General features: G+C 41.7%; 2 protein-coding genes across 3 annotated transcripts in view; one reads left to right on the forward strand and one right to left on the reverse strand.

The window, feature by feature from the left end:
- The window catches only part of traf3ip1 (TNF receptor-associated factor 3 interacting protein 1), a 42,620-nt gene extending 29,276 nt beyond the window's left edge, over positions 1-13,344 (reverse strand). For both annotated transcript variants that reach the window (XM_035773168.2, XM_035773167.2), the window contains exons 1-6: positions 13,089-13,344; positions 6,434-6,502; positions 2,930-3,091; positions 2,010-2,138; positions 1,182-1,607; positions 1,004-1,078 (exon numbers count right to left, since the gene is read on the reverse strand). In XM_035773168.2, coding sequence (XP_035629061.1) covers positions 1,004-1,078; positions 1,182-1,607; positions 2,010-2,138; positions 2,930-3,091; positions 6,434-6,502; positions 13,089-13,211 — 984 coding nt within the window. In that variant the 5' untranslated portion in view covers positions 13,212-13,344. The remainder of the gene's footprint in view (positions 1-1,003; positions 1,079-1,181; positions 1,608-2,009; positions 2,139-2,929; positions 3,092-6,433; positions 6,503-13,088) is intronic.
- Positions 13,345-15,977: 2,633 nt separating this feature from the next.
- Positions 15,978-21,884, forward strand: agr1 (anterior gradient 1). Its single transcript, XM_035773169.2, has 8 exons — positions 15,978-16,132; positions 17,204-17,314; positions 17,558-17,621; positions 19,689-19,741; positions 19,999-20,075; positions 20,292-20,355; positions 20,827-20,910; positions 21,696-21,884. The coding sequence occupies exons 2-8, from the start codon at positions 17,218-17,220 to the stop codon at positions 21,743-21,745; spliced, it is 489 nt and encodes a 162-aa protein (XP_035629062.1). The 5' UTR covers positions 15,978-16,132; positions 17,204-17,217; the 3' UTR covers positions 21,746-21,884.
- Positions 21,885-22,150: the final 266 nt, after the last annotated feature.

A 22,150-nucleotide genomic window follows, 5' to 3' on the forward strand; every position in this document is an offset into this window, starting at 1 on the left:
CCTGTGGCACAGCAAAATGACCGGAGTAGCCTACTCAACATGAGCAAAAAACGTTCCGGTGGGAAAGTGGCCTCTATTCACCATTCCAGTCTTTTTTTTCTTCTCTTAACCGTTTGATAACAGGCCACATTAAATCAAAACTAATTTTATATATTAATAAAAACAAGATTAAATTGACAAGTCTGATGGATGAAAATATGATCACTTGATGAGAGAACAGCGTGTGCATCCTGAGGCAAGGAACAGAGCGCAAGCCTTTTTGTTGTTGAGACTTTTAAATCAATAGCCTATAGGATGCATCATGCAGCCCATATATATATATATATATATATATATATATATTTTGATTTCTAAGGCATTCCAAGGTGTCTATCATTCACTGAAGTTGCCAAATAACTAAATCTAGCTTATATAACCGGTTTCAAATGATCACTTCATATGCGTGCACTCTCGCTCCAGAATGGGAAAATGATCCATTCTATTTCACTCAGTTCAATGACCTTGTTCTTACTACTTGTTCTTACTATAAAATCATATAATATAAAATAATGGCACAGGACTTATAAGCATATCTTGTCTGCTAAATGAACAAGCCTACAGCCTATGGCACGGCACGGTGCATCACCAGATTACAGTAGGCCAACTTAAATTCTGTTCCTCTGAAATACAATTCCATATCATAATGTTTCTTTAGACCTGCCTAAAATAAAGAATTCATTTAATCGGGACGGTGTATATTCAATAGATTCACTAGAATGTTTTAAATGTAGATGCTCCACAGGTGCTCATCAGATGCTTGTATGCAGCTTGTATGAGTGGTACTATCCATATTCATCTTTACTAACATTCAATTACCATGAGACCGGCAGCCTTTTGCATGACAATAACCGGCTGACATAATGTAATGAACACCGCAACCCTACTCACGACTCCTTTCTACGCGCACCCAAAATGATGTCTGACAATAGTAGATAATGCTCATTGGAGAGAGGGGAGAGCTTACCGCTGGTTCAGGTTTGGTCGTTTTACTGGGCTCCTCTGGATGTGGTCGGTGTTTTGACTCCTCTGACGCTCTGGCCTAAAAACACACACACACGGATCTCATAGAAACATGTGCTGCTACTGTTACGTTAAGGATTTAAAAATGGGACAAAGCCATGGAATGACTGACATGCCTCTACCTTTTTGTCCCCTTTCTCTGGCACTTTGGTCTTCTCCTCCCCCTGTTTGTGTCTGGTCTCTCTCGCCTTCTCCCTTTCTCCCTTCTCTCGCCGTTTATCCCTGTCTCCATCTTCCTCCCTATATCGGTCTCTCGCTCTGTGTGTTTCCTTGTCTTTGCTCTTCTCTCCGCCTCGGTCCTTCTCCCTCTCCTTGTCTCGTTCCCAGTCTTTCTCTCTTCTCTTGTCTTTGTCCCTCTCTCGGTCCCGGCTCTTGTCCTTGTCGCGGTCTTTGGTCCGGTCTCGTTCGCGGGCCTTCTCCGACCGCTCTCCCTCGCGGTGGGGCTCCTTCTCCTTGTTGCCTCGCCTGTCCTCCTGCTCTTTGGGCTGGTCCGGGTCCTTCTTCTCCCGGCCTCCACCGACGCTGTGCTCTCGTATCTCCTTCCTCTCCTGGGGAGACACACACAATAATAATATAATATATGCCATTTAGCTGACGCTTTTATCCAAAGCGACTTACAGTCATGTATGCATACATTCTACGTATGGGTGGTCCCGGGAATCGAACCCACTACCCTGGCGTTACAAGCGCCATGCTCTACCAACTGAGCCACAGAAGGACCACGCTTGCATTGTCACCATCCCCGCCAGCCTCAACACATTGTGGTAAAATAAACAGTCACAGCAGTACGGCCCCTGTTTGACTAGTCTTGATGCAGTTAGAGGTTAAAGTTGAAAAGAGAAACTGGTTTTTGAATGACAGAAACTAGTGGTGACAGATATCCATAGAATTAGAATGGTCTGAGGGGATAAGTCTTGTCCACTCGATGAGTTCTAGGTGTCTGGTCTCACCTCTCGGTCTCTGTGGCGCTCTCGTCCCTCCCGGTTCTCCTTGTCCTGGGAACGGGAGGTGCTGGCCTTCCCTTTGGGGTCCAGCTTGTCCCCCATCAGCACCCGCTTCACTGCCTCCTCACTGGACAGCTAGGGACGACATGACACAGGGGACCGTCATGATCGTTAACTCACATTCTACCATACTGTGTGAATTTTCAGGAAGTTTGTTTATTGGGATTGTAATTTCCTTTCCAGGTGATGTATTGTATGGGGAGTGCAGATTACTAGCACACATCAATCTTTATCCAGAACAACCTGCACACCGGTCTGTCAATAATGAATTTAATTACATTTTTTAAAGACCTATGTAGCATACATATCTAGTTGCGTCAGCCATTCGAGTACAACAATACATCAACTATTGAGGATTAAAAACACAAAGTCTACAGACTTATTTCCATTGTGGTCCTTGTTACAATCAATGCGGTGTATGCTAGCTACTCAATTAATCTACATGTGTATGAACAGTCTGCTACAATGAAACCTCAGGGAGGCATGGCAGAGTTCCCCTGAGCTCAAAGCCCTTCATTTACACTGGCTGGGTCCAATTAAAATGTACTAGAATGATCCTCTTCAGACCCAGGAGCTCCAATAGTGTGCGTAAACATGCATGACCTTTATCTGGATTACTCTGTTTTAATGTTGATGTGTGACATTTTTTCCCCCAGTGTGGATGTACGCCAGAAACGACCAAGGTATTTGCAGCAAGAATTAGCCCATCTTGTGTTCTTTACAATGTCTGGGAGAAGTGCCCTTTCTATGTAAAATGTATTTGTTACAGTATGTTGCTTAGGCCCTTTTGTGGGCCGTGTGTGTGTGTGTGTGTGTGTGTGTGTGTGTGTTTGTACATGAACATGGATCATTCCAAGCAGACAGACCTTGTTGAGGCAGCACTTGGCTATAGCCTGCAGCAGCTCATTGGTCTTCTCGGGCTCGTGGCCAGCTACAATGCGTGCCGGCTTGGCCGACAGGGGCTCGCCGCTGACCAGCATTACCACGTCCATGGCCTTCTGCAGGAACGCCATCTTAGCATCCTTATCCTGCAGGAGAAAGAGAAGGAGGTAGAAAGGGATTGAAAGCTCTTAAAGTTGTTGTTCCCAGTCCATCATCAAACGGGAATGTTTTTTTCCCCCTCTGAGGTTAGCATAACAAAACCGCTGAGTAGGTCTGACGCAATTACCGTATAAAACGACTGTTAAGGATGAAGGCAGTCATGGAAATAAACGTCAGAACGGCTTAAGAAAACTTGTTATAATAGAACGGGCTTGGAACCGCTAACCCTAGCAATTTGACTGGCAAACTAATGGGTACACTCGCAATGGCTGCCTGGTATTGTGACGCAATCATTTCCATGGTAATGTAGAATGTTCAATCAAAGGATGGTAGACCTTTACACTCCTACCCGTATACGGGTTGAAAATGCAGTGGGTGTGCAGTTACATGCTATACATGACGTCAGAGCTCAGCGTCTCCGCTTCACAGCTCTGTATGGATTTTGACAGACAGACCATCTGATTTTGAACACCACTTGTGACAAGAAGCTTCCCGAATCCCTCCCGCTTCCCTGGGCAACTTTAGCACATTTTTTTGTTTTCTGAGTGAGGGGAAAGGCTGTAAATTACGAGGACTCAGTATATTTTGAACGATGAGACGTCGAGGGTTATAATAAATACCGCTTTGATGTCATACAAGCAAGCCAAACACCTGCGAGTCCAAATGGGCAGTTCACAGCTCCATATCATAAAACTGATGTAATACTTTATACAGTGTCAAGGTTTATGATCACTATGCTTGATGTAGAGTTAGTCACAGGATACCCTGGGTTGTCCTGAACAGAATGAGCCAGTTTGTTGTACTGTGTAGAAAATTTGCTTCGGACAACACATCTAAAATGCACTCATGACTCCATTCTATACACAAACCAAAACGACAAAATCGGCTTCTCTGAATTGCCTTGTGAAAGCCTAGCACTAAGATCATACTTTATAGTTTAGCTAGTTATTTTGGCAATAGAACAAGCTTTCAAATTATGCCCGTTTTTTGGGATTGCATCAACAACACGAGTAATTGTGTAAAGGTGGGTACACGGGGCTGTGTTCCAAACAACAACATAAAAAACGACAAGTGTGCTTGATCGAGTTCCTCAAAAGGTATATGAGAGCAAATAAATAAATAAATAAATAAGATTACATTTTTTAAAAATCACCTTATAGTCGAAGACTCTTCTTTGAGTCATAAAAGTACATTGAAATGACTTAGGAAATGTGCACACTTTGGAGAGGAATGTGGCAACTTGGAAACACCAGTTACACCTATCGATCACTCAAACCTGTGTCAATCTTTTGTCTTATGTTGCACCTACCCCACATTTTTCAAGAACATTCTTATTATGTTACTGAAATCCAGATTTGGTTATCAACAAATGCGGGAAAAAGTACTAAATGTAAATTGCACATAAAATCAACAGAGTAATGTTTGGATTTAGTCTTGTGAACTGTCCTCAGCTTGTAATCATCTGCTACCATGGTTAAGCATATGCATTTCATATTTCTTCTGTAATAAATATTTCATTTTAGCCCAATTCATGTAGGGCAATTCCCACAGGTAAGGGGTTAACTGATGTGGCTCATGCAATGGAATGTATTTTGTATCATGTCAGTTTAGTTGAAACAACAAATCACAGAACATGGGTATGCTTCCTGCTTTGGGTACACTCGCCAGTCCTCCCATTATGCCATCCTTGACTTGAATATGGGGACACCCGTTCTATGCATTCTATTCCTATGGCAGCAAAGTCTTTGCCCTTCAAATTGTTATTACAATTATAGTTAAGAGAAAATAAAAAAAAGTGGGCGCTGCTCTCAGATCGGCTTTCTCAATTCAAATCTTTCCTTAACATTAGAATTATTTCATAACACTGATGACGGATCAGCTCCTAGAGAGAAAGCATTCTAATGCCATTCTAAACCCAATAAAAACGCAATAAAATCACAGATTTGGCACATCATTGTGCACGTCAGGCTACGCATCATGAAATATATTGAGACAAATTCCAGACAGTAGCCTACAAATGAGCAAATAGAACTCGATTAAACATTAAATGTATTTCAATACTGTTTATATTTTAAATGTAGCCATCCTGGTTTTCATTTGAAGCATATTTTGTTTGTATATGTCGTTTGTTTGCGTCAACTGCAAAGACATTGGCAACTTTGTATTTCTAGGCAACTTTGTACTGAAGTTATATCGGCGGTCAGAGAGAGATGGATAAACCGTGTGTTCCTTCTGTGTATAAAGTGCTTCTAACGACACACTTCGGTGTTCTACGGGTGATCTGAGGCAGGCGTTAGATTATGAGCGTCCTGGTCCTGGCCAATTACCGTGATTAAAAATTCCATGACCGCAACAGCCCTACTGCTGAGACTTGGTTCTTTACATCATTTTCTCAAGTGCGCCCTCCATTGATATCATTGTACACAAGACTACTGGAGAGTTCATGCAGACGTGTGTGTGTGTGTGAGAAACCGAACAATATGAAGTACCCCTTTCCACCATGTGCACTTGAGGGAAATCTCAACCTTTTCTAGTTACACACTGACGCACAACGGAACTATGAGTGTTACACTGTAGAGACAGCCTATTCCAAAACGGTGTCCTCATCTGTGATCTGTTCCCAGAAAGGCACAGTTTAGACTACAACCTAAGCTCCATGCCAACAGTGTAACATTACGCTGGCCACTAAAGTAACCTGGGCTTAGTGATAACTGATATCAAGAAGGGTGCTCTGTTATCACCGTTCAGCCCCCGAGCTCTCCAGAACCTGGATTTCACAACACAGCTGACATTTAAAGGCTTGAGAGAAAGAGCAGTGGACGAGCCAGAGCAAAGAGTGTCTCTTTCATAGAATTAGAAATAAGAACAGTAGAACGAACATGAACATTCTTAAGACAAATAAAGGTCAGCCATTTTGGTCAGGGAGTTGGTCAACCATGGTTTGCCAGTGCTGTGATAAATTCTTCAAATTCATAATTTTACACTATCTGCCCTGTACGTTTATTAGCTAGCTACCCAGAAAGTTTTATTTCCATAAATCTTTCTAAATAACTGCCAATACGCCAACATTTCATTCAAACACAGCCAAACACTGGCTGAAATCAGTTGATGATAGGACTTAGACAAGTTGTAAATGCAACAAAAAAATTTTTTTATATAATAGCACTCACAGCTTTTCAAAATAATTTAGCTTCTGTTAGCTTAGCTGACACGTAGTACAACAATATTACATTTCTACATATTCATAGGCAGGGGGCCTATTGCAACAATCTGTTCTGGAGTTTCACAAATAGCCTCCATCAAGTGATCAAATGGAGGAAATGTCTTACCTTCACATTGTCTGACTTCATCTCTGTCTCTACATAGAGTCCCTTCATGAAGCCAGTGGTCCGGATCACCTGTAGGAGAGAGGATAGAATGCTTTGCAGGGATTGACGTTAAGAGTTGGTCTATTGTCAGGGGCATGTTGTGCCTGCTCTCAAGTTGCGCCAGGTTATTCTTTTTAAACTCATATCCAGAAACACTCTTTCTGGTTGGTTCATCCCCTTTGCTTAAGTGAAAGATGGCCAATTTATGGCAGCTGGACAAGTGGAGCCTGCTCAGTGGTTGCCCCATTATGATTTTAAAATACAATTCCAGTAGCCTAACACAGGGGCTATTTTCTTACTGCTACTCTCAGAAGTGTAAGTTTTGGTCAACACAGCAGAGCCACTAGGCCTATGTCCTATTTTAACAAGCAGAAGTAAACTTCAATACAATTAGCTTCACTTAGATTCAGTGGGGGAAAACACTTGGATAATCAGTACAATGGAGTCACGTTTGCTAACACACTTAATCAAATATGTATGAGCATATACTGAAAGGTGAAACAAACTGAACTGAAGGAGGAGTTAGAAAGAGGCAACATACTGCCGATTGAAATGGGGTTAAAGAGTGTACTCAACTCAGCTGCTTGTGGGAAGAACACGTGGCCAAAAGCAACTAACCCTGAATTACCTATGACCTCACACTGGCTCAGAGAGTGTGTTGTGTCCAGGTGATGTAGTTTTGGAAAGGCTGCTCTGCCTGGATATTCTTTGCTCTGCCTGGATATTCTTTGCTCTGCCTGGATATTCTTTGCTCTGCCTGGATATTATTCGCTCTGCCTGGATATTCTTCGCTCTGCCTGGATATTCTTCGCTCTGCCTGGATATTCTTCGCTCTGCCTGGATATTCTTTGCTCTGCCTGGATATTCTTTGCTCTGCCTGGATATTCTTTGCTCTGCCTGGATATTCTTCGCTCTGCCTGGATATTCTTTGCTCTGCCTGGATATTCTTTGCTCTGCCTGGATATTATTCGCTCTGCCTGGATATTCTTCGCTCTGCCTGGATATTCTTCGCTCTGCCTGGATATTCTTCGCTCTGCCTGGATATTCTTCGCTCTGCCTGGATATTCTTTGCTCTGCCTGGATATTCTTTGCTCTGCCTGGATATTCTTTGCTCTGCCTGGATATTATTCGCTTGCCTGGATATTCTTCGCTCTGCCTGGATATTCTTCGGCCTGGATATTCTTCGCTCTGCCTGGATATTCTTCGGCCTGGATATTCTTTGCTCTGCCTGGATATTCTTTGCTCTGCCTGGATATTCTTTGCTCTGCCTGGATATTCTTTGCTCTGCCTGGATATTCTTTGCTGAGCCTGGTATAGACTGTGGCACAGACCCAGCCACGAGCAAACCCTCTACCAGGGAAGCCTTTTGGGTCATTCCAGGGTTCTCCCCAAAGAATGTAAAACAAATATATATTGAATTTCTTCATTTTATTTATTTACAAACACTGACTTACTCTTGCCTGGCCCTCAACCCCGAGACTACGGCTTAGGACACAAACAAGTACAACAAGTCCTGCTACAACTTCTGCAGAGCCATCAAACAAGCAGAAGGACAATGTGACAGACTCAAGAGCTAGAAAATTATATCACACACACACACACACACACACACACACACACACACCTAATACTTATTTTCCACCATAATTTGCAAATAAATTCATAAAAAATCCTACAATGTGATTTTCTGGATTTTGTTTTCTCATTTTGTCTGTCATAGTTGAAGTGTACCTATGATGAAAATTACAGGCCTCTCATCTTTTTAAGTGGGAGTGGTGGCTGACAATACTTTTTTGCCCCACTGTGTATATATATATCATACACTGCAGTTGAGGAGCAATGGGAAAGTAATTCTGAAAGTTGACAAACTTGTAACCCCACTTTTGAGAAAACGGCCATTGAATATTTGGTACACCTACTGGTGAGCTCCTCTTTGTCTTCACCTATTCAGCAACCTTCACGCCCTCTTAAGCCTTAACCCCAGCCATCTCTTTAAAGGATTCACATGTGAGGTCATGTGCTAAACAGAGTGAGTAAGGTAGTGTAGTAAAAAAAACAAAGACTTAAAAGACTAAAAGTGGTAAAAGTATTAGCCTACAATAACGAAAAACTCCAGGTTAAAAATACACTTTATCTAGGCCTATATCCTAATCGGACTTTGGTGCAGGTAATGTTGTTCTTCACATTAGTGTCTCTGGTAAACACACACTATATTAAATCAATTCAAAGTTTATTTGTCACATGCACAAGATATAGGTGTAAACGATACAGTCAAATGGTTACTTGCATATTTGGATAGTAGCAATATCAAAACTAGAACATGTCTAGATACAAATATTTGATGATTATTAGATGATGCTTACCCAGACACTAGGGGTGTGCCGATTAGTTGGACAAAACGAGTATTGTAAAGGATATGGGTCATTGTTTGGATGTGATTATGATCAGAGTATTTTTGTAATTATCTGTGATCGGAAAAACAAATGTTTTTTTTGGTGCCAGCAAGCATGTTTCTCATGTGTCAGTCACAGAGTTTCTAAGCCATCCTGCACTGTCTGAGTCAGTCAAGTGCGTAGTCTAAATAACTCGACTGGCTCGTTTGCCTGTCTGTAAAGAGAAGGGTGGGCTTTATGTTGATCCGGCTGCTCCGACTGGACACAGTGAAGCTGTATTTCTCTGTCCACTCACTTCATAATTTCACCCGATCACTTTTCCTTTTTTCTGTCTGATCATTCAGATTGCTCATACCGGCTACTATGATAAATCACATGGCGAGGACATTTGCTATTAAATGTGGAAATGGGTAGGGAAAAAAGATAACGCTAATGCGCATTCTGACTGAGTGACAGCAAATTTGGCAGCCCCCTGCAAATTGAGGACACACACACCCCTCCATGTGCTGCTTCTAATCTGCAGTTTTTTTGCAGTGAGAATGTGCAGGGAGGTATTTTGCCAACATCTATTTAGGCATATTAAAACACTTCTGTTTTATCTTATCACGAGTATCATCCAATCCGACGATACGATTATGAGTATGGCCATGTCAGCACACCCCTATCAGACACACTTGATGGGTCACTATTGATGAGCCCTCTAAGCTAAGTGGATGGATCACTATTGTCCAGACGTGTACACATGTTCCTGAAATACAATAGATAGCCAGGTGTGTCTGGGAGTGATTATGGAAAACTTGATGGGTCATGTAATCATCTGGCGAAGTAGAGTCTTTTGTTTAGACATGTAGCTAGCTAGCTAAACAATTAACCATAATCCCAACCCATACGACTAGCAATACAAACTGATTGTCATAGCTAGCCACCATGCATGAAATGCTGTAATAACTTTGTTCAGTGTTAGCTAGCTAGCTAACTAACTAACATTATACTATAACTAGCAATACAAATGGGTTTCTGAGATACAAATAATATTACTACACAGGTCATAATATTCACTTGCTAGCTAACAGTATGCTTTAACTTGTAATGAAAACGACTGACAAAATTAGAACCGTATAATATCTGAAAATGTAGCTCGACTCTTACCCGTATGCATGGATGAACGCTCAACAGCAGACTAGAACTCCTTTAACTCATTTTGTTTGTACAGCTTGTTTGGTCCACATTGTGTCAAGTAGTAAGAGGGTAGAGAGAGGGTAGTAAGTTTTAAGTTCCTCGGCGTACACATCACAGACAAACTGAATTGGTCCACCCACACAGACAGCATCGTGAAGAAGGCGCAGCAGCGCCTCTTCAACCTCACGAGGCTGAAGAAATTTGGCTTGTCACCAAAAGCACTCACAAACTTCTACAGATGCACAATCGAGAGCATCCTGTCGGGCTGTATCACCGCCTGGTACGGCAACTGCTCCGCCCACAACCGTAAGGCTCCCCAGAGGGTAGTGAGGTCTGCACAACGCATCACCGGGGGCAAACTACCTGTCCTCCAGGACACCTACACCACCCGATGTCACAGGAAGGCCATAAAGATCATCAAGGACAACAACCACCCGAGCCACTGCCTGTTCACCCCGCTATCATCCAGAAGGCGAGGTCAGTACAGGTACATCAAAGCTGGGACCGAGGGACTGAAAAACAGCTTCTATCTCAAGGCCATCAGACTGTTAAACAGCCACCACTAACATTGAGTGGCTGCTGCCAACACACTGACTCATCTCCAGCCACTTTAATAATGGGAATTGATGTAAAATATATCACTAGCCACTTTAAACAATGCTACTTAATATAATATTTACATACCCTACATTATTTATCTCATATGTATACACTGTACCCTATATCATCTACTGCATCTTTATGTAATACATGTATCACTAGCCACTTTAAACTATGCCACTTTGTTTACATACTCATCTCATATGTATATACTATACTCGATACCATCTACTGCATCTTGCCTATGCCGCTCTGTACCATCACTCATTCATATATCTTTATGTACATATTCTTTATCCCTTTACACTTGTGTGTATAAGTAGTTTTGGAATTGTTAGCTGGATTACTCGTTGGTTATTACTGCATTGTCAGAACTAGAAGCACAAGCATTTCGCTACACTCGCATTAACATCTGCTAACCATGTGTATGTGACAAATACAATTTGATTTGAAGTCACTCCAGATCACACTGACAGTGTGCAAAAAGTAGTCCATCACAACATTTTTGCACTGATCTTTGTCAACATCGCCTGCTAAATTCAGGGCAGCAATTTTGAAAGCAGTAGCAAAACTTTTGCAGTTCTCCATGGCTAACGTTATATCTTTCAAAAAAGCCGCAGTAGCAAGGATTATCTACACACACTGAGCAACTCGTGTTATAGACAGAAGCATGCTACATGGCAGACCAATCTGAATTCATCTCTCAGCATGTCCAGCCCATCCATTATCTCAGCTAACCATGGCTAGCGGGAAGGTTCCTGACTTTTTCCGTGGCTAAAGCAACTATGCTCATAATTAAACAATTGTATTCGTATTTACAGATGGCATACATGTTTGTTATTAAGGCACATGAAAATTCATATCTTCCAGAAGGCATTTCTGCCTCCCCAAAAAGTTAAGATGGCTCTCCTGTGAAGTAGTGATGTGCGACATATACCTAGCTTCCTGAAAACAGGTCACACATAGGAACAAGGTACACAGGCTCCAGTCCATTACGGATTACAAAGGAGGGGTAGATTTCACGTCACTGGAACTAAGGGGCCTAGTATGAACCATGAATAACTGCCCCAGACCATTATTCCTCCTCCGCCAAACTTTACAGTTGTCACTATGCATTGGGGCAGATTTCATGCTCCTGGCATCCGCCAAACTCAGATTTTTCTGTCGGACTGCCAGATGGTGAAGTGTGACTCATCACTCCAGAGAACGGGTTTCCACTGCTCCAGAGCCCAATGGCGGCTAGCTTTACACCACTCCAGCGGACACTAGGAATTGCGCACGGTGATCTTAGACTTGTGTGCGGCCATGGAAACATATTTCATGAAGCTCCCGACGAAGAGTTTATAGTGCTGACTTTGCTTCCATGGATACTTTGGAACTTGGTAATGAGTGTTGCGACTGAGGACAGACCATTTTTACATGCTACGCGCTTCAGAACTTGACAGCCCTGTTCTGTGAGCTTGTGTGGCCTACCACTTCACAGCTGAGCAGTTGTTGCTCCTAGACGTTTCCACACAATAACAGCACTTACAGTTGACTGGGCAGCTCTAGTAGGGCTGAAATTGGACAAACTGACTTGTTAAGGTGGCATCCTATGACAGTGTACGTTGAAAGTCACTGAGCTCATTCTACTGCCAATGTTTGTCTATAGAGATTGCATGGCTGTGTGCTCGATTTTATACATCTGCCTGCCATAGGTGTGGCTGAAATAGCCAAATCCACTCATTTGAATGTCCACATACTTTTGTATATATAGTGCATTTAATTTGAACATGATCATATTATTGTATAACCCCTGAAAATGTCGTTGTCATTCTTGTCTTGAGATATTTGAGTTTGTTAATCTGAGTCCACCTGTTATTTTGGTGCCATTTTTGGAAAAAGGCTTTGCCATTGATTTGTGACCTTTTGACCCAGAATTCAGACACACAAATTGTAATCTCTCATCAATGGTAAGGCCTACTGACATGAAGCAAAGTGCACTATGCTTCTGACGGTATGTTGTATCACTTGGTATGTTCAGCTCTAAAAGTTGTGTTTATGTGAACCCCCTAACACCATACCCTAAGGAAAGGCAGTTCTATTCCAAACAAGCAATCCAGGTGCATTAAGAGAAACTCATTGACTGTCACCTAGAATAGAAGGTTGGGCCTCATTTCATAACACCCTCACAACACTTGTCCTGTGACAAAACGACCTGGCAGTTAGATGGCTAAAGTGAGCAAGTGCAGTGGCAGATATTTCATTTGTTTAATGAAGGAAATATTTTCAACTGCTTCATGAGTAAATAGCCAGCTAACATTAGCTAAACTCGCTGGCTAGTTTTTACAGGGGCTAATGTTAGCTAGATATAAAAATCATCCAAAAACCCATATAAATTATGTAGCTAGCTACCTATGTAACTAGCTACCTAGCTAACGTTAGCCAGTAAAGTAATCGCTCACCTCACTGAATATGTCGTGCAGGTATCGAAACGGCGGTTTGGTGAGCAGTTTTTCAGTAAGCGGCGGTTTCTTTATCACTTTCCCCAAAGTGTCTTGGGTCTTTTTGGCCACTGACGCGTTCATAGCAGTTGTTGGAATGATAATTTCCCCCAAACTATTGATAAAAAAATAGGAAAAAGATTGTTTCTCTACCAGCTCTCCTGTCGCTATGTCAATAGCGTCCAATCCCACAATGCATTATTCCTCTGAAATGCGCCTGCGCGAAGCGTTCACGGTTGTCAAGCGCCGTTGGCTGAGTATAGCAACAACTAACAATGCAGTAAAATAACTTGACCAAAACGATGGAAATGTCATGGAAACGCGTGGGGAAATATGCTGTGGGCGAAAGATCCGGAGCCTCCTCATTGCCCCAGAGCAAAATTGGACTACATTTAGGCTATTTGTATATGTGTATTTCACAATGTTGAGGTACAAATCAGAAGTATAATGCTTGTATGGATGTCAACCCCAATAACCTGTATGTTCATGTAATCTTCACCAATCAACTGCATTACAGTTAAAAACGACTTCAATTGACTAAGTACAGCACACAGAATCACACAGTGACTTTTTCACTTAACCTAATCAGTGTTTCATCTAGAAATACCTTTTGTATAATCATGCCTTTCAAAACGCAATGCTCACAATACATTTCATGTGATTCTCTTCTCATTTGTTTTAATACATTTGACCATCCAACTGTGCTTAATGGTTAATCACTTATCCATTTGGTAAACATATAGATTTTAAACTGGCTTGTCTACTATGGATTTTGTGTGTTTTGTAAAGTATAAACATCTAAATCACTTGTATGATACATGATAACCATACATAATGACCACTCAAAGGGGTGTGTGAACACTTGCAATTTCAACATGGAGCAGGATAGACAGCAAGGGAGAGGAAGAAATCAAAGAGCTCGTTGACAAGGGCCCCTTCAAAGAGTTCAAAGTGGTGGGCATGGGCACCGTCAAAGAGGTGGACATCAGAGAGAGGGAGGCAGATGGCAGGGAACTGTTGTGTCTAATGAAGTCTGGGCCATCGTCGTTGACCATGTGGTAAACCGAGACCTTAGCGTGGCAGAGGCTGCCAGATTAGTTTCACCCCAATCCATGAAACACATTCACCTGGTGCCTTTTGAGAGAAACAACGACCGGATGAAACAACTGTGGGCTGAGTATGTTCAGGTACAGCACTATATACTGTATTACTGTTGCTATTGTGCTACTTCACAATATCATATTGGAACTATACTGTAAAAATAACTAACCAAAATATATTTTGAGATGGTGCTTGATGCTGCTGTGAACCATCACAAGTATATCTTTGTTGATGAAGCGTGCTTCAACCTGGCCACCACTCGGCAACTGCGGGCGGAACCTCATGTGCAACACATCTCCATGTGCTTAGCTATCTCTGAAGATGGTGGGGCAGGACAGGCTATTACTTGGATCCTACAGCGCTGTACACCTCATTGTGTTTCTCAATGAAATTGAGCAGGCCTGTCAAGGTGAAGGGGTCACCTATGTCATTGTGTGGGACAATGTCAGGTTCCAACATGCAGAGGTGGTTCAGGCATGGTTTTCAGCCCATCACCGATTCGTGACCCTATACCTGACCCCATTACTCTTCTTTCCTCAACCATATTGAGGAATTTCTTACAGCATGGCAGTGGAAGATAGCCATCCCCATGAGCATGACACCCTCTTTCGGGCCATGGATGAGGCCCGTGACATCATCAATGCAGACCAATGTCAAACTTTGATTCGCTATGCCAAAAGTTTTTTCCCGTTTTTTTGGGGGGCCAAATGATCAAAACAGGCATGAGGAATGTATGCGTGCTAAACGTTCTGTTTTATTTTCATTCAATTCATTTGTTTAATTTAATTTCTTACATTTGATTACAAACAGTACACCTATGTTTTTTTTTTGGCATGAATGGGTTTTGGGGGGGATGTCTTCACTGATCACATCTTTGATTACACATTGGATAGATATTATGGAATTTATGGATTTTCTGTCAATTTTGTTGGGTTTCGTAAGTCTATTGCCTAATATGAAAACTGTGTAATCTACTGTAATTTACAGTACTGTAGCATTTTACTTTCAGAACTTTTAAGGGCAATTTGAAACGCGTATCTGGCATTGTTTGCTATTGGATTAACTGGTAATTAAAACGACTACATTGAAAAGATCCCATTATGTTGTGTTTTGGTGATTAAACCAATGTTCTCATTACATTTCACAAGAAACATATATATTTGAATCAATGGTTGTGCGGTGAGCAATGTTAACTGTCCAAATGAGTGCACAATAACAGGTTTTGAAGACTGGCTGCGTTACAAATGTGACCAGTTTGGAGTTTTCCACTAAGAGTTGTGAAAATGTAGCACATGCGAGTTACTGTAAGACACATATGCAGGATTCTGTTTGAGACACTCAAGTTGTGGGTTGATGGTCACTAGACTTGAAGCTGAATGTTATGGATTATTCTCACATCTGTGGATAGTGATTGACGCCAGACAGAAGGTTCAAGGACCGAGGGCACACTGATTATTCACTGTTGTATTTTAGTGATGACATTTTGTGGAGACGTGTGATTCTGTAGCAGCTGACAAAGTCACTGACTTTTGTTTTGACTTCCTGCGAGCCTCTTGGTCTGGTGTTTACAGAACTTTTGGTCCTGTCTGATTAGGATAAAGGGCCTGTCTCCAAGAAGCCAGTTAGACATTTGATCTTCTTCTGTGCTGGGTTGTGTATCCCTGTTGCAAATTGTAATAAATTGGATAGATTTTTGATTGACTTCAGCAACAACTTATCTCCTTTTGTGAAATTCCTATTACAGTGCATTTGCGTGCTACAATTCATTTGCTTTGTTTCGTGTAATGGCAATCCCATACCTGTTTGGTAAGTCCTGTTGTCTATAAAAAGACCTGAAAATCAAAACCAAGTTACTGTCAGCTTGGACGTAGGCTCCAGACACTCCTCATACGGCTGTGCAATAGGTAAGATATTTATATTATTGGAAAACATTTCTCAGTTGAAACCTGTACTAGTATTATGTTCACTTGGTGCAGCATTTGAATAATCTGGGTAGCGTATACGCCTATCGGTGTCAACATTCAGTCATGTTTCAAACCTTTATTTTCCCCCTGGCCATTTGGCCAAAGAAGAAGCAGACTGACAACCAAATAAATGGTTTGAAGTTGTGAATAAATGAACATTATCTACACTAACTCTAAAATGCAGTATACCGGTACAGGATTTTGTTTTAGCATTTAGAAACACTCTAGTCTAATATACCTGTGTCATTATCAGGAAAATGAATACTTTAAGGAAATGGGACACTTAAACAAGTTTGGCCTGTTTTAGTAGGCATATACAGTAATTGGGCATATTCATTAGGAAATTGTGTAGAAATAGCAACAACAAAAAAATGCAACGTTTTTTCGACAGGGTCCCTTTTTAATGACACTTCACTTTATATGGGCAAGAGTGATAGACAATATACAAATGTATTAGATTGTTATGTGCCCTTTCACTGTGCCATTTAGGCTTTAAGTATTCTAACACATACATCATTGTAATTAAACCGGTCAATCCTGTTCTGACACACAGCCTGCAAAATCTTCATTCATCGCTCCATTGTCAGATCCTAAATCAAGATCCTTGGCATGCATAAATGATTTTGAGGTCTATAGTCTACAGACCGATAGTCGAAACATAGGGTGGTGAAGATCTTACTCAACTGTCATAAGGAAGGTTTACTCTCATTGTGACTGACTGGTAAAATAAATATAAACTGGCCAGTGCACCTGAGATTTGATGCGAGATTTGGAGATTATTAAGAAGTTGGCTTTTGCATAGGGCATTGTAGTTGAGAATCTGACCACCACTTTTGGTAAGGATTTTGATGAGATTTTCTTTTGGATAGGGTACCATGTAAAAAAATAAAAAAATGTTTAACAGGTAGACTTTTTTCTCTCTCTCTCTCTCTCTCTCTCTCTCTCTCTCTCTCTCTCTCTCTCTCTCTCTCTCTCTCTCTCTCTCTCTCTCTCTCTCTCTCTCTCTCTCAGAACTGGTGAACGCCATGTATCGGTGGTCTCTCTTTGCCTTGCTCTTTGTCACCTGCATGGAAGTGTCCATACAGAAGAAAACAAAGAAAGGCCTTCAAACTCTCTCAAGAGGTAATACTTAACATATCTCACCTCCATTGGACTTTACTACTAAAAACAGCCCCTCATCCGCCATTACATTAACACCAAATTAAAGTCTGGTCCAATCTGGTCATTTGTAGCTCAGTTGGGTTCCATTCCCCTTACCAACCATACGTAAAATGTATGCACGCATGACAGTAAGTCGCGTTTAGATAAAAGCATCTGCTAAGGGGCGTATATATTTTATTATATTAATTTTTTATTTTGCCTCAGGATGGGGGGATGACATTACTTGGGTCCAGACCTATGAGGAAGCCCTGATGACAATGACAGAAAGGTAAGACAAGACAGAGATATTAGACAAAATACACAACGAGACATATCACATTGCAATTGTGTTTTTTGGTTAGTGGCGTACATTTGAAAATTAGAACAATCTTTCAAATGTCTGAGTGAAACATTTTATTATAGCTACACTATATATACAAAAGCATGTGGACAACCCTTCAAATGAGTGGACTCAGCTATTTCAGCCACACCCTTTGCTGACAGGTGTAAACAATTCATCAATCAAATGTATTTATAAAGCCCTTTTTACATCTGACGATGTCACAAAGTGCTATACAGAAACCCAGCCTAAAACCCCAAAGAGCAAGACATGCAGATTTAGAAGCACGGTGGCTAGGAAAAACTCCCTAGAAAGGCAGGAACCTAGGAAGAAACCTAGAGAGGAACCACGCTCTGAGGGGTTGCCAGTCCTCTACTGGCTGTGCCGGGTGGAGATTATAACAGTACATGGTCAAGATGTTCAAATGTTCATAGATGACCAGCATGGTCAAATAATAATAATAACGGTGGTTGAAGAGGTCAGCACCTCAGGAGTAAATGTCAGTTGGTTTTTCATAGCTGATCATTCAGAGTTCGAGACAGCAGGTGCGGTAGAGAGAGAGAGGCGAAAGCAGCAGGTCCGGGACGAGGCAGCACGTCCGGTGAACAGGTCAGGGTTCCATAACCGCAGGCAGAACAATTGAAACTGGAGCTGCAGCATTACCAGGTGGATTGGGGACAGCAAGGAGTCATCAGGCCAGGTAGTCCTGAGGCATTAGCCTAGGGCTCAGGTCCTCTGAGAGAGAGAAAGAGAGAGAATTAGAGGGAGCATACTTAAATTCACACAGGACACAGGATAAGACAGGATAAATACTCCAGATATAACAGACTGACCCTAGCCCCCGGACACAAACTATTGTAGCATAATTACTGGCGGCTGAACCAGGAGGGGTCGGGAGACCCTGTGGCCCTGTCCAACTATACAGGGCCAACCAGGCAGGATATAACCCCACCCACTTTTCCAAAGTACACCCCCCACACCACTAGAAAGATATCTTCAACCACCAACTTAATAACCTGAGACAAGGCTGAGTATAGTCCATGAAGATCTCCCCACAGCACGAACCCGAGGGGGGCGCCAACCCGGACAGGAAGATCACGTCAGTGACTCAACCCACTCAAGTGACGCACCCTGGGGCGGCAGGTAGCCTAGTGGTTAGAGCGTTGGACTAGTAACCGAAAGGTTGCAAGGATCGAATCCCCGAGCTGATAAGGTACAAATCTGCCGTTTTGCCCCTGAACAAGGCAGTTAACCCACTGTTCCTAGGCCGTCATTGAAAATAAGAATTTGTTCTTAACTGACTTGCCTAGTTAAATAAAGGTACAATTAAAATACATTTAAAAACTCTTAAGGACTGCAGCCCCTGTAATACCCCATCGAACACCTTTTGAGAGAAATTGGAATGCCGACTGCAAGCCAGGCCTAATCACCCAACATCAGTTCCTGGCCTCACAAATGCTCTTGTGGCTGAATGGAAGCAAGTCCCCACAGCAAAGTTCCTTCATCTAGTGGAAAGCCTTTCTAGAAGTGTGGAGGCTGTTATAGCAGCAAAGGTGGGACCAGCTCCATATTAATGCCCATGATTTTGGAATGAGATCGGCAAGCAGGCGTCCACATACTTTTGGTCATGTAGTGTATCTGCTTATGTCACAGTCCTATCCTCACAATGATTATGTCACTATGCCCCATTAATTCAATGACCCCAGAGAAACAAATCAAATTGAAACTGAAATCCTCATATTTACTCAGTCGCTGAATCCCAAATGGCACCCTGTTCCCTACAAAGTGCACTACGTTTGACCAGAGTCCTATCAAATGTAGTACACTGAATAGGGACTAGAATGCCATTTGGTACTGGCACAACCTATGTGCTCTCATATATCCTTAATGACACTCAGACCTTGGGTTTGCTATATTCCCAGAGACATTCTTTGCTTCTCTGTAAGCACATCCGCCCACCACCTATTCTGCAGTGGAATGTGTTCATCTTTTGACCGTGTCCTCGTGTTCCAACAGTAAGAAGCCCCTGATGGTCATTCATCACATGGAGGATTGTCCTCATAGTCAAGGTGATAACTGCTGTGCTTTTATACTCGCACATTCTTCATCTAACCCCAGTGGGCCCCCAAACCAAGGTCTTTTGTTGCCTTACAATTCATTCTGGTCTCTTTGTATCAACATTTAATTGTATTCTCGACATGATCATTTGTAAGGGCTTGAATGACAAAAGGAGTTGCAATGCACAAATTCCACTTTATGAGGATAAAGTGTCAAGGTTGAAGGTGGGGTTCTCACTAACTGTCCTTCTGTCACGGCTCTTTGACAGCTCTGAAGAAGGCGTTTGCTGCTGATAAAGCCATACAGGAACTTGCCCAAGAGGATTTTGTCATGCTCAATTTGATAGTAATTCTCTTTTTAATGCCTTTTCAACATGTTCTCATTGGAAGCAATGCAATTTTATGGTTATAACCATGTTCCAATCACAGGTAAAACATTGAATCATGCATTTCATTATTTCCTTACCTGTAGATACATGTTAGATATTAAATGTTAAGGTGAGATGATAGATGTTGATTATTATAAATGTATGTTTTAATGTAATTTGGATATATTTTTCAGCATGAAACTACAGACTCCAATCTGGCACCAGATGGCCACTACGTTCCAAGAATTCTCTTTGTTGGTGGGTCTTTCTTCTACCATGTCATCTGAGGACATCTCTCAATTAGGAAATAAATCCCCATTCATTCTGAATCCCCAGTACATCCCTCTAATGCTTGCCGTGAGATGCTTGATGTGACTGCATTCAGTGCCTCGTATAACTTTACTTTGAATTAGTAGCCATTAGCCGAATAACAATCAGACAACATACATTTTTGATTAAGGGATCAATCTAATGTATGAGTCGCCATAGTGTTAGAAATGGAATAGTATGAGTAAAGCATTACAGTCTAGTTATTCGTGCACCCATAATGATGTGTTCTGGTTGAAAGGAACATGTGGCTGCAGACATTCTCTAACACCCAACCCTGTCTGGAATGTATAACTTCTGCTTTGAAGCTTTGGCATAGTGCTCCTCCAAAATTGATAACTGTCTCTGCAACCCCCCTCCTCTCTCTCTCACACACACAAACACACACCTTTTTTTCTACAGATCCATCCATGACTGTGCGTGCTGAGCTTGTTGGGAAGTACAGTAACCACATGTTCACCTACAAGCCGAGCGACATCCCGTACCGTGAGTGTACCGCTTCTTCTCTTCATCCCTAATGAGGTCCTATGAGATTCAGTTATCCTCCTGTTACGTGCTTAACACACACACCCACATGCCCCAACTTTGAACACAAACTGAACTTACTTATTAATAGGTTCTACTCTTTCTTCCTCCACCTCATCCACTAACCATTTGGGACAGAGAGTTGGGAGATGCAACCACAAAATAATGAGAATGCTTCAAGGATAGTTCTTAGCTGGAGAAATGGTGGGCGATGTGAGGGGGTGGATGAATACTATATGAAAGTTTTACTGGAAGAGTGTGTCGAAGTTTTCTGACAAAATTGCTGAAGTAGGAAAGAGTGTGATAAGGGCAAATCCAGGCGTCAGTTGCTCAAATTAAAATCTGAAAAGTGAAGGCATGATTATTATTATTATTAGTCAAGAAATTAAGCAAATTATTACTGTAATTGCTGCAAGTTTAAAATAATGAATTGTTTGGTCTATCTAGACTACTAGACTAGACTGCTTCTACACCTACATTGCTTGCTGTTTGGGGTTTAGGCTGGGTTTCTGTACAGCACTTTGAGATATCAGCTGATGTACGAAGGGCTATATAAATAAATTTGATTTGATTTGATTTGATACTAACACAATTTGTAAAGCAAGGTTGGTGTCGGGGCCATTTCAATTCAGTCAATTCTTGAATTGCATTCCCATTCTCTTCATGACTTGAAATGGAATTGAACCCTTCGCTGGTGAATGGATTTTTGCTCAAGTTTCTTGTCTATTGTGCCCCTTTCTCCACAGTGGCCGAGAACATGAAGAAAGCCAAGCGTCTACTGCACACTGAACTGTAACCTCACAGCCTTTTCAATAATGTACCCATAATCTACTGGGTTCCTCCCTGTTCCAGAGGGGTTCACTGAGTCTTGGACATTCTTATGTTTACGCAGAATGTATGCAATAGATAAATCAATAAAGATGAATGACAGTGTGCATTTGTTGATCTTCATTGACTCCAAATGCTAAAACAGGAGAAAAAATGTATTTAACTAAGTTATATGGGCATTCTCTGTGAGGGATGTTGACATGATGACTTTGCTATACATTTTTGCAGACTGTAAGAGGATACACAAATATTTGTACAAATATCAGACTTCTATCTGCTCAGTGCTTAATACATTTATAATGAAGGCATGTATACAAAACAAAACACTGTACTCTATTCGGTGTATCTCAGTCCCCCTGCACATACCTAACAA

This window comes from Oncorhynchus keta, chromosome 7, assembly GCF_023373465.1.
Source record: "Oncorhynchus keta strain PuntledgeMale-10-30-2019 chromosome 7, Oket_V2, whole genome shotgun sequence".
NCBI classification, from domain to species: domain Eukaryota; kingdom Metazoa; phylum Chordata; class Actinopteri; order Salmoniformes; family Salmonidae; genus Oncorhynchus; species Oncorhynchus keta.